We start from the raw sequence: 17,725 nt of genomic DNA on the forward strand, positions 1-17,725 counted from the left end.
TTTAAGTGTTTTGCTCAGAATTTATGTGTGGCTTTAGCTGACCACATTTTTGCGGGTCTATGAACGTAGCACAGGCAGAACTTTGGGAGTCTGAGTTGTGGGGTGGATATTTGATCTGTCGATATGGTCAGAGCTGGTCACAAAAGATCGCCAGATGAGAGGGGGAGCTGATGTGAATGAATGCAAACTTTTAGACCCAGCACATTTGACGATTCAGTTTCACCTTCAATACAGCTGACCCTCTGCTGCTCCATCTGTGCCCAGAGTATGCTCTGCGCCCCAAGAGTGTGGCACAGCGTATAAGAAAACAATATATATATGTGTTAGTAATTATGGTCCAGCTCCAAAAAATGTAAAATCAATACAGTATGTTGCAGTAAATAGTTTGACTGTGGTGAGCTGCCACAAATAAATTAATGTGTGGGAAAACCCGTAATTAACTAAGTGTAGAAGGGTGGTAAATGTAGAATAATTCCCTCTGAAGTGTAAAGTAAAAAGTACCTCAAATTTTTAGTTAACCACAGTACTCAAGTAAATACTTAGTAAGTAAGTAAGTACTTTGTTACATGCCATCACTGGTCAGCAGAGCCACACTTGGTCACTAAGATTACATTAATTGGGATCAGTGGTCCAAGTGTCAGTATTTCTTTTGCCCACAAATTTATGACTGTCAAATTCAAAAGTTGTGTTTTCTCAGTTTGGACAAACATTTTGTGGACTGTTAAAACTAGATTTTTTTCTTTTCCTCATCTTAATAAAAGTGCTCTCAACCACTCAAAAATGTTCTTACCTAAGAGAAGAGCACAAATAATAAAACATTGCTGAATTCCAGAAATCAATGGTTACTAACAAAATGAGAACAAATCATGGATAAGAAGAAGAGCAAATTTGTTTGCATTTCACTTCCTGCTCGAAACCCAATGTTAGCAGTTCTGATGCTTCGTCTGTCTTCATTTGATTATCCAGGCAGCCTGAAAGACACTTGCATTGTTGGGACATGAAGGGCTGCGGCTCGCAGACTTTTAGGCAGCCGAGCAGGAGGACGTGTCATTCACTGAAGTAATGCCGCGCCATATCAAAGCTCAGACATCATGAAGCTAATGCAATCCAGGTAACAAGCAACCTTTGATGCCACGTTTGATGGCGAGCAGATGTTCTGCAGATGATATAGACGCGTGTGTACTGTACATGTGTGTGCACGTCTCCAATTTTTTACTAAAAGCCGAACAGTTTCTTTCTTCCTTCTTTGTCTACAGGTGTAAGTGCTGCAGTGGAGCAGGATCAGGAAGTCAGAAATGTAAGATCAAAGGTAAAGTAAAGAGGGACAGGAGATGAAAGAGGACAATAAGGCCAGCTATAGTTGAAATGAGTGGGTTTGGTGAGCTGCTTTTTTGCCTGTGCTAGGAAGCAGGCCCAACTATGGCTTCAACGTCCTTTTTGTGATGGCAACTATCAGACTTTTTGAAAAACACCATTAAGGGTTCTGCTTTGTGCATCTGTTACAAAGGCCAGTGTGGGTGCAGGTTGTTTTCATCCCTCTGGCAAACACGCTAATGTCTGAGTGTGATTACACATTTGATTAAACCACAACTTTGTCAAATCGAGGACAAATGTGTGGGGGCTGATCATGATCTGCCTTTTATCTCTCTAAAATGGATTGCCCTCGAGGTCCAAGTTGAGATTGTTTTAGCTTTACAAATTGTCTGAACTAAGGTAGCCCTGTCAAAGCCTGAGCACTGGGCCAGGTAACCGCACGGGGGATACAAAATAGTTTTGTAAGGATTTCATTAGGATAGCATTATTCATCATTCGCTCAAATGTATCCTTGCTCAAAGTCATTTTTGCCTAATTCCCTGTTAAGCGGAGCTGAGAGTGCTTTATTTTATTACGATCAGGACCATCAGAGGGCTCCCCAAGTGAAGCGGTTTGGGTAGGAAAAATACCTTTTTAAAGGTTGATTAAATCATTAAATGAAGAACTGATTAAACTGTCAGCGCTGTGGTGAAAACAGAGAGCGAGAAAAAGCGGGAGCTGAATGCCAAAATCCATTTATTTACCCAGGGGCTTATTAATTCTATTTTCCCCGTCTATATGCACCAGCAACCCGACTAAACAGAGGCAAAAACAAGTGGCAAGGCAAAACAAGGCAAGGGGATATGGAGGGTAAATTTAAGAATAAAAGTTAATGGAGCAGAGAGCAGTGGTTCCAAAGTTTATTGTTTTGTTTGGTGCACAAATGCTGGTGATTAAATAAGTATTGCAAGTTATTTGCATGTTTGTTACAGAAGTATTTGCAGTGTTTTATAGACATTAATGTTATACAGTATCTTAAAGTAGCAGTGGGCAGGATTTATTAACATCTAACTATGGTTGCTGATGCAAAAATGCAAATGGCCATATCTAGAGCAGTGTTTTGTTTATCTGTTCCAGGTTACTATAGCAACATGGCGGTGCAACATGGGGGACTCTTTGGATCAGTCACTATGTCAGCTCATTCTAAGGTAACAAATACACAACAATTCTTAGTTTCTGGTTATTAAACACTAAAGAAAACACACATATTATTTTTCATTTCTGCTAGAATGTCCCTCTAAATCCTACACGCTGGGTCTTTCAGTACAGTCTTTCTAAAAGGCATGATTGAGGTGCCATGAGCAGCATTGCCAGCACTTACTTGCTGGGCTTATCAAAGACAGCAATCCCAAAGGTGTACACTGAAAAGACCAGAACACAAAACATCTCATCAAAGCATTTACTGCATGGGAGGTGGACCGAGGTGAATGAACATGGGAGACACGTGTTTGTTCAGGCCATAACAGGTGATTTCCAGTTTACGATACAATAGATAACATTGCAGTTCAATTACTGGGTACAACGACCGGAGTTGGATCACACAATGTGTCTCATTCAGGCCTGCACACGGTATATCAGCAGTTGGTCACATAGAGTATCTAACCATGGTAAACGATTTAAAGCGTCTACAGTGTGCTGCATTCTGAACATTGTTTGCACCATTGTGATGGTCCAGTTGAAAGTGGGATTGCATACAATGTTCCCAAAGATTAGGAATGAATTTCAGTGCTCAAGACATTGGATGGTAACAACTGTGCAGACTGATAACAGCGTAGAATAGTTTTGTTGTCTACCAGCTTGCATTGATATCTAGCTAATCCTGATCATTAAAGGGACCTGTTATGCCTATTTTAAGGTTCATACTTGTATTTTAGGTTTCTACTAGAACATGTAGAACACTTAAATGTTCAAAAACACTTCATTTTTCTCACTCTCTGTGTTTGAACACTTTTGTTCACCCTCTGTCTGAGATGCTCCATTTTAGCGCCTGTCTCTTTAAGCCCCCCCTCCCGAAAAAGCCCAGTCTGCCCTGATTGGTCAGTGTTTTTCTGGGTCCTCCTATCTCTTTGTTACTGCACTTTCATTGCAGCCTGAATGACTGTAACAGAGAGTAGAGAACCCCAGTAATGAGTCCTAAAACCTGAAAATCCATTAATGGTTCAACACCTTTGGTTCCCTTGTCTCGAAGCCAGTGTGTTTTTTAAATGGGTTTCTGGTTAGAAGCCTTAAATAAGACTATCATGTTTTCTTCTATGACATAAAATACATTAGTAAGTACAAACTTTGAAGCTTTTATGTGTCTTGAAAAAGACAGTTGCCAACAAGTGGCTTAATGAGACTAGAGATTGTCATCACGCTGAACCACTCCTAGTTTGGCTTTACACCTCGTAGCTGTCGTGAAGATGAGAGACAACTGACAAAGGTGGAATCCAAGGAGGTGTCAATCAAAACAGGATATGCCACGCCCACACAGTTTGAGAAAGTCTTCCTCAAAATAAGCTGTTTTGAACTCGGTTTTCTAATATATGGGAAAATTTATTTTCACTTCAATTTTAGTAGATTATTAATGAGACACTCAGCTTTTAAATAATATGTGCATTCTTACTAATTCAAGACATGTTTCCAGAGGCTTTAAGTTTGGGGTCTCTGCGACAGAAGTACACTTACAGAGACGTGATCTAAACCTCCGTGTAGCAACCATCAGCTGAGTGAATGTCCGTAGTCACGTATACAAATGTCTCCTAAACTGTATCGATCTTTTGGGTTCACAAAAGAATTTCAGCTGAAACATGAATGATTCTCCTTCATCCATATAGAGAACATATAATTCTTGATTTATGAAAATCTCAAGTCTGACGATTAAGGCTGCAGTGATATGTTGCGCAGAGTTCTTGGAAATAATACGTGGCTTGAGAACGGTGTCATGGGTAATAAATACTTAAATCACAAGAAGCCTCTCTGTCCTTGGAAGGCTGAGATCTCATATTGACAGGAACATTTTCTTCTCGGCCTCCTTCCCTCTTCCACAATAAAAATAAAAAAGGCAGCAGGGTCCCTTAAGTAATGATAACACAATACTTTATTGATCCACGGTGGGAAATTCTCTTTCAGCTAACCCCTCGCCACAGGCCATCCCACAGCCTTGAGTGAAAGACGAGTAAAAGAGAAGACAGGAACATCTTCTTCTTATCTTATGAGGCCTTAGATGACACTATGGTGCTCAGCATTCATTCGGAGACACTTGACAGTTCTGAGTGCAGGAAAGAAAAGGAAATGTGCCTCTTTGATTAGCTGTTTGGGTGCTTGTGAGAAGCAAAGCGAGAGTGACATAGATTATTTTCTGCAGCAAAGGGAGCACAATTAGGGCACTCCGTGAAGTGGCATTATGAGAAATGCGGTATAGAAATGCTGTTTGTTCTCACTGTAATTGCCGAGGTGTTTTATGTGATTGCAGCCATTTACTTTCAGGTTGCATACCAACAGGGTGGCTCTGCGTGCCTGTGCATGCATATATACAAGTGTGTTTGTGTTACTATTTTGGGACATAATTAAGATGCACTTTAGATTCACTTTAGACTCTCAAATTGCTCTAAGGTGAGACTTGTGGGTCGGTCCAGCAAGTTAGGCATGTAAACCCATCCCATCTCTCAATTTATTGCGCTTTCACGAAGAGAATGGTGCAGAACTCAATAATGACAATATGCAAAAAGCCCCAGAATCTAATTTCTGCTCTATCCATCTGAATTACAATACCGTCATTATTATTCCAATGCTGGAATTATACACTCCATCAGCTGGAATAAGCAGTTTCCACCAACGAGCTGCTGACTTTGTGCACATATTGCCCTTGTTGAAACTGTGTGTGTGTGTGTGTGTGTGTGTGTGTGTGTGGCATGTTTATGAGGGCAAACACAGACGCTTTTGCACATGCATGCACACTTTATCACATTAAAAGGTTAATTTTTCAGACCTGCAGTAATTATGCCCGAGATTATTGCCTGTGTCAAATAGCAACTTTCTCAAAAAGGAGTAATGTGCAAAAAATGTGTGACATACAATGAATGCTGAATACACTGAATGTGATGGGTTTTCCTTTGGGAGTGACTGTGATCATATTGTACTACGCAGAGTTGATTAAACCAAAGTTGGACACTCAGTCAGATTGTTTCTGTCTTTGGCCAGCTGTGCTTAAATAAGGACAATCACTGCAATTGTCAGCCTGTCGTTGTGTCAGATTTGCACGTTTGGTTACAAAAAACATGGAAAGAAACCAATGAGCAACTATAGAAGAAATAAACTAAAAATAAGCAAGAAATCAGTAAAAAAGAAAATTCTAATAAATAATAAAAAATGAAAGTAAATAAAACCTGATGAAAGTCTAAAAAAAATCTAATTATTTTGTAACATAAATTTAAATGTCTTTTTTCCATGTTTTTGAAAGAAATCGCACCAAATTCAAGTTCAAAGTTTTAAAATCTTGTGTCTGAAAACAGCACGTGAAGTTACTTCAGGTTACAAAGGGTAAAAGAACATATTTTCAGTCAAGAACATTGTATACACTACCACTACAACATAAACAAGAAGCCTACATGTGACTTTAATTCATTTCAATACTACACAACATGAGTGTCTCACCATATGACCTGTCCTCTAGCACCACTAACCTTATCCCAAGAAAACATAAAGTAAAATATGGTTTTGTGATTCAAAACACCTCGCTGCTCACTGTGGGATATGGGTAATAACATAGTCTATTTTGTGGCACCACCCTCAGGCCAAATGTGACATTTTTGCCCCTAGTGGGAAGGATTTAAGGATAGAAAATGTGTCTTCATTTTTCATCCATCCAGCAGTTTTATTGTGTGGTGTGAAACAAGCAGTGCGGTCTCACAGGGCCACCAGCTTGGCTATGGACCTTTGGTCATGTTTTTCTTATTCTCTTTCTTATTGTTGTGCTTTCAAAAGCAGTCCCCAAACGAACAAAACTTGGTCTTGTTGTCAGTTTAGATTTACATGACATAGATGCTTTTGAATGATGTGACCTTAAAAACTCGGTGTCCTTGATGTTCATCCCCAGCCTTTATCAAGAAACATTTGTCTGATTTATATTTAAAACACTGAATATCTAGTCTCCTGTCCACAGTCCGCATTTAATAATGTAGCGCTTAATGGCTTTTATTAATGAAAATGTTTGTACTCAGAGGGAAATGTAGCCTAGGTCCAAGCTATTAGATATTAAAGAAAGATTGGGCACATATTGAAATTCAACTGAGGTTTTTTATGTTACAAAAAAAAATTCTGGGACAGTTGATGACATTGGGTCATCCCTGAGATGGTTATATACACGGATCCTACTTTTTTTTAGGTCATTTTCAAAAATAAAATCCATAGAGGAAAACTTTCTATAGCCATGGTTTGGTTCAAGAACAGTGTGTGCTGTGTGATACTTTTTAAGGTGGTGATGGCGGTTCTGCTCTAAAGTCTTTAAAGAACAGTAAAAGCATCTGGCTCTCAAAGTGTTTTTACCCCATAACTGAAGTGCGTAAACAACAAACACTCCCTTGAGTCTGTCCAGATTGTTCAAGTGTACTCAGAACTAAAAACAGAGACATGAGGGGATGTGAGCGGGGCGGACAGCCTGTACCAATACTGTATATAGCTTAATGCCACATCTGTCATTCATTTGGGGCTTTTATCCAGAGCATCTTGAGTGCATCCATTTAGTTCCCAGTGGGAAATGAAGCTCTAACCCTGTGGTGCTACCACAGCCACACTCTACCCATTACACCACTGAACACACTTTTGAAGCAGCAGGTTGACAGGAAGGCAAAGGGGGCTACTCATCTGAGTAAAATAAGTTTGGTGTGAATCATCCTGTAGACCGGAAACCAGTCGAACCAAACAATTTACTGATTGAACTGCGATATAAACACCTCTTATAGCAGCACAAATCAATACTTTAAGGTGAACAATGTGTAAATTGACTACATGTAATATGAAAGGTGTCACAAGTAACCCACAGAGAATTAACACCCAATTTCTCCTCGTCTCCGTGGAGCATCTTTCAGCTTTTCTCTCATCAGCTTTGTTTCGAGCAGCAGCAGGCGGCAGTTTTCAGCTAATAAGCTCAGATAAACAAACTAACAAACTGTATGATATCTCCCAGGCAGCAAATAGCAGAGAGACAAAGACAGGAACTATGTGTGAACATGGTCCCTTAAATAAATAAATAAACATGCGGGAGAATTTAGTAGCTAAAGAGACAGATATTATCAGGATATTAACAGGAGCTGGTGCTGACCAAAACAGCTACAAGGAGAGTTAATACCAAATGCAGGCATTCATCAAGTGGCGCAACTTCAAATAATTGATGATGTTTCTCCATGTCTGGTAGATATCACCTGGCTGTTAAATATATGAATTTTATAGTATAATAATATGTCGTGTTTACAGCTTGTTATGCTGTCCCCAAATGGCCAAAAAATGAATAAATGCCAGTTTTGTCATTTATGTTTAGACAAAGCAGGTAGCAGCAAGAATGCATACAAAGTATAATGTAACCCAGAAATAATGTGAAATTTTTCTGGGTTACACAACAAGACATGGAAACGAGCACATTGAAAATATTTCAAGTTTAGAAAAAGAAAAAAATGCGAATTTTCTTCATATACATTCAGAGTTTAGACAAAAAAGGAAAAGAGAGAATTCCTGCCTGCAACGTAACATGATTGTGACTGCATACATATTCCTTGGGCCCTTGCCTCGGCCCAAAATACAAGCGCACTCTTGTACACACACACCTTTAGACACATATAACCAAGTGGTTAAATTGTGCCGTGGCTGTCCAGGGCTCAGGCCCATAGGCTCTATTACGGCAGCCCACCAAGGTAGATAAAATCCAAAATCCAAATTTTACAGCGGTCTGGGTCTAACCTGTGTAACAGCAGTAACAGAAAGTTTGCTGACCCAGCAGAGAGCTAGGAGAAGTACGTACTGTATGCGCAGATGTTTTCCTACAGAAAGTAATGCACCACAATTCATACATGTCCCTTGTAGTTATGAGCTAGTAATGTTAATGTTAAGCCCACATATTTGGGAAGGCTGTGTTCATGGTCCAATGTGCAGGAGTTAAGAATTTGGCAGCTTAGGGTGGTGGATAGGTCACAAAATACAGGACTTTCTACAAGGACTTTCCCCAGGGGGCTGGTGTTCAGAGCCATGTCAACTTTTTTCTAGCCACAGTAGTTTGACTTGTCTAAACCTAACCTCAGCAACTTTACTTTAAGTATGTAACATCATTTGTGCAGTGCTAATTCGTAGGATGGAGGAAGAATATGTTAAGCAGGGTTTATGCTGGCTGAATTTGAGTCGCTACAGCCACAGTCTGTTAGCTGCCGACCGCTCTCCTTTCAGTGTAGTGAGGCCAAAATAAACTTCTACCGAGCGGGGTGTGTCAAAACAGCCGTCCCTATTATTGCACTGAAGGGCGTCCTTCACATCCTGTAAACCAGCCTTTGATCAGCACCACGGACAGAAGCTAAAGCACTAAATTTATCAACACTTATCTAGAACCCCTTTTCTACCCAAGGTAGCTTGTGCATGCCCGTTTTTTAAACATGGTTAAACTGACTGGAAATAAGCTATAGACTGCTTTCCCATTGCCAGTAGACCAGAGTTGTGTACATAGCTCTGCAGCAGAAGAGTATGTCTTTCTCTTCGTTGGGAGGGCTTTTTTGCCTGTCACTTTTGATATCACGGACCAGTAACAGTAAAAAGCAACATGGACAGAGGTCTGTGAAAACTTTACGGTGGTTACTTCTCTTTATATATCTCTTACTTGTTCAGTCTCTCAGTGCAGACTAGTTTGGATCAGTGTTTAAGTGCTACTTAGGCAGAGGTGGAAGGTAATTAGTGGCCGAGCGTCATTGCATCTTGTTGGTTAAGGGGCTAAAATTAGCGCTGTCACCCAGGTGTTGTGTTTCTGTTAATGCTAATCGGAGCCAGAGATGATAAATACCTATGATTACTGCAAAGTGACTGGGGTATGAATGCCAATTGTGACCTTTTCCGTTACATTAAACAGCCAGGTATTAGTGGGTGTTTGAAGGTTTTTGTACAGTTGAAAAGAGGCTTAACAGTGTGTTGTAGAATCAAACTACCGCAGCCTAATTTCTCCAAGCAGCAAAAACTTGCCCCCTGACATGGGCACCTGAGAGGCTCTGGGCCTCGGTGCGTGTCACTGGTTGCACTGTTGATATTTACACCACTTGTTCCTGATGAGTTCTGATATCAGTCAGAGGGTGCACTGCCACACAAACACATTCCCACACACATGGCTGGTGCTTGCTAACACACAGTTGTCACAGTTGTGCAGTCTGAAAAGTTGGTTCAGTACAATTAACACCAACGGTAAAACTTGTGCAAACAAAGAGAGGCATGTATTTGCTTTCCTTTTTATCTGAACACACCATTAAAGTTTTAAAAGAAAGGGGTACCAGTATCTAATAAGGTTTACTTTGGGTGTAACTAATGCCTGTATAAATAGTTAATTTAGTGAGACTTGATAAATAAGTGATAATCAAGAACCACTTCTTGGATTGAAAGATCAATTTAAAAAAAACAAAAAAACATAACTGTTATGGAAGAGGAGGATATAGTTAACTTTTGACAAACCAAATATTCTTACTAATGAATTGTTATTGATCTATAAAGCATTATATTACTAATAATAGTATAGTAGTAGTATAGTATAAAAATGTACTTTATCAAGATAATGGCTTCCAAAGTGCTCCAGATGAATGTAGTATGTGGGGAAAAAACAAAACTTCCTTTGGACAAAAATGTCTGCCAAATAACTTTAATGTAATGCATAACAAAATTATTCATCACCCATTAGAAATGACAGTACAGCTTATAGAGCATATATGAAGAATGCTTCATATTGAAACTGTGTCCTGCTCTACTTTGAATAATTATATTAGAGATTGATGAGTTAGTATTGAACAGTTCTTTCAGGGGTTTTAAGACTGACATGTTGATGAAATCTCTGCAGTGTCTCTATTGTCACACATTATAGAGGGCCTTCTGCTCTCTCCTACATGAAAAAGCCTTCTGGAAAGGATGTTACAAAATAAGCCTCAATCAAATAAAGCGAGACGTAATCACATCACCATTTAAATGGAAATCTTTGCAGCATGTTACTCCAATCCACAGTCTCAGTACTTATCTGAGGCATGGTCCTAGTCATCCATAAACATGTAAACACTCACTGGTGTGTGAGGTATATTGAATTGAATTCCTGTAAAGCCTGGAAGCTCGTGTGTGTGTGTGTGTGTGTGTGTGTGTGTGTGTGTGTGTGTGTGTGTGTGTGTGTGTGTGTGTGTGTAATCATACAATATTTATATTTGTATGAGTATGAAGAGCATTAGAAAAAGGGTATGTTTTTCTGCACTATTGCACATAAACGCAGACTCGACTCTTTCCTGTGTAGGTTTATATCGACTGATAGAAAGGAATATTTCAAACAAAACAGTTATTGAGCCAAGCTAAAGAGCCTGTCTTTAACTGAATGTTTAATGTATTGTGCATTTTATTTTTTAACAGAAGACATATGGACAAGTGTAAATGACCAAAATAAGGATGGCTGAACTCTATTTAGCTGCTTTGGTTACAGGATCCATTGCTAATGTAGCAGCATAACCTGTGCTTTTCCTACTATGACAAAGTTTTTGCTGTGATGAAGTCCTAATTGCTACTGTTTCTTGGTGCTATAAAATTGACATATATATATATATATATATATATATATATATATATATATATATATATATATATATATATATATATATATATATATATATACATGATATAACAATTTGCTCATTTGATTTCAATAGCTTACTCATTTAGGAACAGCGAACCAGTTTCAGTGTGTCTTGGACATCCTGTCATAATATTCACAGTTGTTAGTTTGTGCAAAAGAGCCCTATGAAAATCCTTTAACATCATTTTCAGTGACCTCTTGCCTTAAATGTACACACTCAACGGTTGTGATTTCAATTGCTAGCTCACCACTGAGCTTCTAATGTTACAGCTCAGCCGAGGAGGATGCCATTATTGTTTACACCTTGCGCTGTCACAAGCACGAGCCTCTTGCCCATGAGTAGATGCAGGCTTCCTTCTGCGCAGCGATACAGTAGCCAGGTGTAGTTCAGTAGAAAGAAAGTAGAGTAGTGCTTTGGATGTTGGGGATATTATTACTCTGCTCCCCCTATCTTCAACACAGTGTAAATCTAGTCTTTTTTTCTCTACTTCTCTCCCCTTCCTGTTTTGCAGACACCCTGTAGCCAGAGGGCACAATCACACAACCAGAAAGCCAATCAGGAAGCTTATTAAACATGACACTCAGTGAGCACACACTCAATATAGGCGAAGGACATAGGCTCCGAGGTCTACGTGCCAATTAGGAAAATCAGATCAATCATAGCAGTCAATATGAACTCTCCCTAACTCCTTCTCCTCCTCTCTGCTGCTGTCTGTCTTTTTGCCTCTCTTGCACATTATCTCCTCTAGTCACCATCCCCATCGTCTCTTTTGAAAATACTTCTCAGCCACGCGCACCAGCACTGCTGTTGCACACGATCACACACAGCTTGCTACAAAATAAACAGGGAATAGACAGTCAGCGTCTACGCATGCACACACACTCCAGCAAGCTATTCATCACAATTTAGCCACAGCATTAGACATTGAGGGACAATAAGACCCTCTCTAGAATACCATCTGAAACACAAACAGCCACACACTTCGCCTCCCATGACACTCATTTTACCCTCCATTTGTCAACACACTCTCACGCACTTTTTAATTCCCGCTAAGCTGTCTGTCATCTCTCTTTTTCCTCACTAAAAACTAGACTATGCCATTCAAGTGAATTTAAAGAGAAAATCAATGAAACTGGGAAATGCCGAAGAAGGTTGTGTTGTAGAAACTATAATCCCAGCATTGTGTGACTAGATTACAAAATGTAGCCATAATCAGTTCAGTATTTGATCTATTTATATTTTTTTTATAGTTTGTTCTACGATTTACATAGAGTGGCACCACCAGAAATGTGGCACACCAAAACCAAAAGCCATAACCGAATATCAGGAAATTAATTATGTTTTTTAAGCACATACATATATATGTATACCAAGTTGGTCATTGCCTTTTCTTCCTATGTAAGGAATCAAACCAATTGCTCAACTGCCAAATTGCTCAAGTGTCAAGACATTGAAAAACTTGTGAAAAGCATCTGAATGCAGCGTTTAAAAGGTTTAATTCTATATTTCTGTTCTTGATTGTTGCAGTACTTTGGTGTTATGTGTGCGATCCCCTGAGGAAGACTTACAAAGCAGCCAGCAGCAGTCAGCAGCTAAATCAAAGAGGAAAAAGAGCAGCCACATTTTGGGGGAACAATGAGATTCCGGAGTTCCTTACACTTCAGGAAGAGGACGAGATCATTTGCATTATAACTGAGAAGGTAAATGATTGTTATTGCCATGTTATGCCATTGTTATTGTGTATAAAGACACACATACAGACAGACACATATATTTTCTGTCGTACTAAAGACTGATGATGATTCAGCATTGACTGATTTATTCAGCAATTCCAGCATGCTGTCTGTAATCACCCATTTAATAATAATAATAATAATAATAATAATAATAATAACAATAATAATAACTTTATTCATATAGCACCTTTAAAAACAGCATTTAAAAAGTGCTTTGACAAACAAAGCAAAGCAGAGGCAAGAAACCCCAGAGACAATAAAGATTAAAGCCAAATAATAATGTCGAACAAAGGAGAAAAATTAAAGTAGAATTAAACAAGAGGTTAGAGGGATTTGTTTTGTTCTGTGTAAAAATGCAAAGGTGACATAAAAAGGGGACTTGGTAGCGGGCCTTTCGCGCAATCTTTTTCTCTGTCTCTTTTTGGGGCTGCAGCAATTGGTCAGTCTTATGAAATAGCCTGTAGATGATGATATGACTGCCACTTTTGCTATGATAGGTGTCCCAAACCTCATATGTGAGGATGTTTTTCTTTATCTGGGTCTAGTACAATGTAAAAAAAAAAAAAAAAAAGTTTATACAGAGAGTATCGATATCAGTTTGGCATCTGTGTGTGCAATACAAAAGCTATCCAACGACTAATGAAAGATTTCAATTTAACTTAATGTAATACCTTCCCATTAACTTAAAATATGACTTGGAACAGAGTGTTTTGAAATTAGATTTAAGTTTAATGCACAGGCAATTAAGCACCACCATTAAAAGTTAGCATAATTTTTTTTCTTGTTAATGTAATACTCTATCACATTAAGTCCTGGATCATCTCTTTAAATCTCTGCTAAGAAATATTCTTTGTACTTTTTGAGCACTGACAGCTACACCAGCACATGCACTGTCGGGAAATGCTATACTCTATACCTCCGGGAGAGATGAAGCACAGCAAATATGTTTTATTTTTGTATTTGTCTGTCATCCTAAGTTCACATGATCCCTCTCCAGTACCCTCTCCACCTTCTTTCTCATCAAGCCACTGATGGAGTGCTACAGGGAAAAGGGACTTCTTCAGGTCTTGTCAAAAGCTTGTTGAGAGGTGGTAATAGGCCTGCTAGACTGGTGATGATGAAAAAGAGAGATCTGCTCACAAGATCTAATTTCACAGCCAGTGACCAGAATGCTGTAGGCAAACACTTGTTTTGTGTGCATAAAGTATTAAAGTGCACTAGCACCACCCATAGACAATCTGTGTGCATGAAAGCTTAAGCCATTAAAATAATGTCAGTGAACATCTTCAGGATAAATACGCACAACGTTATACAACTAAAACATATATTAGGTTTGAATATTGTAAGACATCTAATGTTGATGACATCGGAAAAAGCAATTTCACATAATAATCAGTAACAGAATTTCACGGCCTTTATCAGAGGATAATTTATATGTGGCTGAAAACTCATAAAAGCAAGGGGGAAAAAAAAGCCGGAAGGTGGACTTGGAGTCAAGATTATTTTTTCAAAAATATATGTAATTTTTATGGATAATAATGCATCATGGGAACACTTTATCTTGAAAAAAATCTGTAGACTCTTTCTCTTAAAAATTTAACATAAAATAACAGGTGATGATTTGGTAGAGGTTTTTATTTGTCCTTTGTTCCTTGTCATTTTCAATAGAGCACCAACTTCACGGCCCCCACAGCTCACATCCAGGTTGTAACGCTCACTTTTATCCAGCAGATGGAGCCACAACTCAGAGCAAAACTTGTAAAGTTTGACATTACTAAATTGAGCTTTTAATGTTATCACCAGCAATAAACTGGCAGTCTGTCAGGTCCACACGAACCTGCAATCCAGACTAATTACAAGATGTCTGGTTGTTGGATTGTATTCAAGGAGCACCAGTATTTTCAGAGCAGTGCAAAGCAATTTACAATCTTTCACATTCCTTATTGTGCACACTGGGTGTGTGCATGGGTGTGTAAGGTGAATACCTCAAACTTAACACAAACAAACATTCATGCAACAAAGGTGGGGGAGCAGAAATGCAAGGTGCTGACTAGGTTGAGGCTGAGTGTCAAGACATCTAGATAATAAAAGGACCAACACTACGAGTTCTGAACATAATTTTATTTACATTATGTCATACATTACAAACTCTTTTGGCCATGTCACTTTGCGCCTGTTTACGCCTGGCATTAACATGCGTCTCAGGTGATCCGATCAAAAGTGGACAGCTCTATGTCTGTGTGCTAACATCTAGTAATAGTTTGCGTCTCCATGTGCATCGAGTGTACACTAATGATCAGATCTGCTTTATATGCAAACAAAGACCTGAATCATTTATATTTACTTTTTTTTTTTTAACCAGCGGAAGGTTTTTAGTGCTGTATGCACACTTGAAGCCTTTATTATCTGAAATAAGCAACATTTTATCTAAATGTACAGCTGCATGCAGGGTGGCCAAGGACACATTGATGTTCACACTACTGAAACAATATTGCCATATGTGGCCCAGAACACTTAGTAATGTAGTTTGAGTGGGTAGATCACTTGGTGTGCACTATTTTCATGCTGGCAGTGTGCCGAGTTGGCAGAGTCTGCACAGCTTTTGATGGGTTTTGTAGCCAGATATACCAGATCTGCCACTAAATTTAAGCTGCAAGGTATAACGACATGTCTACTACAAACGCAAACAAATAAAGGGAGATGGAGACAAAGCAATCTGTTGAATGTCATTCAAGCTTCAATAGAATCATATTGTGAACATTACTGTCCATGCAGGTTATTATTTATCAAAGCCACCATAGCTTTTGTCCATTAGACCAACATTGCTGTTTATTTTGTCTGCTGTGTCGATGGGTGCACCGCTGCACTGAGATGGAGCGCAGTCACAATGTGTCTTGCTGGTCGTCTAAACTTGTATTTACAGCTGTCCACTCGTGACTGGATAACCCAAAATGTGTTAATACCAGATAAAAACAGGCTTTTTGAGTCACTTCAAATGTGTGTGACTGTGACTAGGGGTTGACAGATACTGGTTTTTCAGGGATGGTACCAATTATTAGTAGTTAATGGGATCAATAACCGATATTTGGAACCGATATGCATTTACAATAAAAAATGAAAATCTGTCACTATTTAAAATTTGGAATACAACAAACTCCAACACAAAACTTTGGTTAAATGCCTTTAGCAAATGTTTACTCAAAACTGAGACTTTCCACATTATATACACAAAGTTCCCTGCAATGTTTTTTTTAAAATAGTCATTTGAAAATTTAAATAAAAAATGAATAAATAAAAATAGCTCCCTAAGGTTTTACAATGTAAAAGTTCCGCCCATGCTGACACTTTCTAAATATGTTTTTTTGCAATCAGTAAAATAAAGTACTAATAATCTGCAAAATGCCAAATATCTCTTTGGCAAAACTTGCAAAAATGTTGTACTGTTTCTGTTGCTGTATTTGTATATATATATACACACACACACACACACACACACACATTATGTCTTATATTTTATTTATGTATATATTTTTATTCTTTTTTTTCTCATTGTACCTCTTTGCACCATGGGCATGGAGTGAAACGTATTTTCGGTTTCTGCATGTCTAACACACATCACAGAATTGACAATAAAGCTGACTTTGACAATAATCGGCCAGGCCGATAATCTGCTCACGCCTTCCTTTAAACCTGTTTGTAGGACGACAAGCTTTTCAAATGAACAAAAACAACATAGCTAGACAAACATGGAAAACTCAATAATTTATTTGACCACATATGAAACAGACAGAAACAGAGACGTGCTGGGACGGAAAACCAGCAAAGCCAGATCCCAAACTTTGCTCATGTTAGTGTCAGAAAAGAAGCTGCTGTTCGTAAGATCACGCCACATTTCAAGTCCAGTCTTTGGTTAAAAAGTGTGGCAGGAAAATGTGGGCCACGCACAAAACAGGTGGGTCATCTTGAAGTTTCCTCTCCACAGTGACACAAGTGCAGCACAGCAAAGATCCCGCGGCTTTACTGGGAAGACCATTGTGACCAGACAGCCCCACACCTAACAGATAAAGAAAAAATGATTATTAGACAGTTATCACAACGAAAATGATGGAAGAGGAAAACACTGCTTTGAATATGAAACAGTAGTTGACAGATTGTCTTACATAATTGGGCCTCCGTATGCGGGTAAAAAAAAAAAACAGGCGTAAACTACCTCTAAATGTACATTAAGATTACTTTTGTCGCTCAATATTATATTTGTTTCCCCACATATTAAATACCAGACAAATCAATATCACACAAACTGAGTTATGAGTGCAAAACTGCACTCATAACTCCGTTTAACAAGACACATTTCACGTTACCATTCAAGCCAAATCCAGCTTCTTCTGAGTTTCTGACAGTTTGTCTTGCAACCTTTTCTTTCTCCAGTCCAGAAACTTCCTCCTCATTCTGTTGGCCTGCCACCCGGCCACGAAGCCGGCAGCGAAGGAGACAACGACGGCCACTTGCAGCGTCCTCTCCGAGACTTCAGCCATGTTCACCTCTGCCTGACAGATGCACACATTTGCGATACCGCATGAAAAGCGTCGGAGCTCTCATACAGGAAGTGAATCGCTCCTGCTCACGTGATACGAGGACGTCGCTCTCGCGCTCTTCAAAGTAAAGGTACAGAAAACCACTAAAAAAAACTAATAATTCATATTTTATATTGACGCTGAAAACCTTTTTTTTTTAATGTCATGCTGTTCTATAACATTTTTAGTGATATTTATTTATAAATCACTATACTATGACGTTGCCCATGATTTTATT

At 38.9% G+C, this 17,725-nt stretch overlaps 1 protein-coding gene and 1 long non-coding RNA gene across 2 annotated transcripts; one reads left to right on the plus strand and one right to left on the minus strand.

Annotated features, from left to right (window-relative positions):
* Positions 1 to 969: 969 nt before the first annotated feature.
* Positions 970 to 12,871, plus strand: LOC148186827 (uncharacterized). The gene is made up of 4 exons (XR_015779062.1): positions 970 to 1,111; positions 1,257 to 1,309; positions 2,431 to 2,501; positions 12,705 to 12,871. It is a non-coding gene; the product is annotated as an uncharacterized LOC148186827 (long non-coding RNA).
* A 3,789-nt stretch (positions 12,872 to 16,660) lies between these two features.
* On the minus strand, positions 16,661 to 17,448 carry lnc.lemp (lncRNA encoded micropeptide). Its single transcript, XM_088089364.1, has 2 exons — positions 17,275 to 17,448; positions 16,661 to 16,967 (listed from the first exon to the last, which is right to left on the minus strand). The coding sequence occupies exon 1, from the start codon at positions 17,446 to 17,448 to the stop codon at positions 17,278 to 17,280; it is 171 nt and encodes a 56-aa protein (XP_087945490.1). The 3' UTR covers positions 16,661 to 16,967; positions 17,275 to 17,277.
* Positions 17,449 to 17,725: the final 277 nt, after the last annotated feature.

This window comes from Plectropomus leopardus, chromosome 16 (assembly GCF_026936395.1).
Source record: "Plectropomus leopardus strain MGB_pleo_1.0 chromosome 16, ASM2693639v1, whole genome shotgun sequence".
NCBI classification, from domain to species: Eukaryota; Metazoa; Chordata; class Actinopteri; order Perciformes; family Serranidae; genus Plectropomus; species Plectropomus leopardus.

What these genes read in the sequence shown, in the direction of transcription:
- lnc.lemp (XM_088089364.1), bottom strand. Translation starts at nt 17,448, where the DNA reads ATGGCTGAAGTCTCGGAGAGGACGCTGCAAGTGGCCGTCGTTGTCTCC.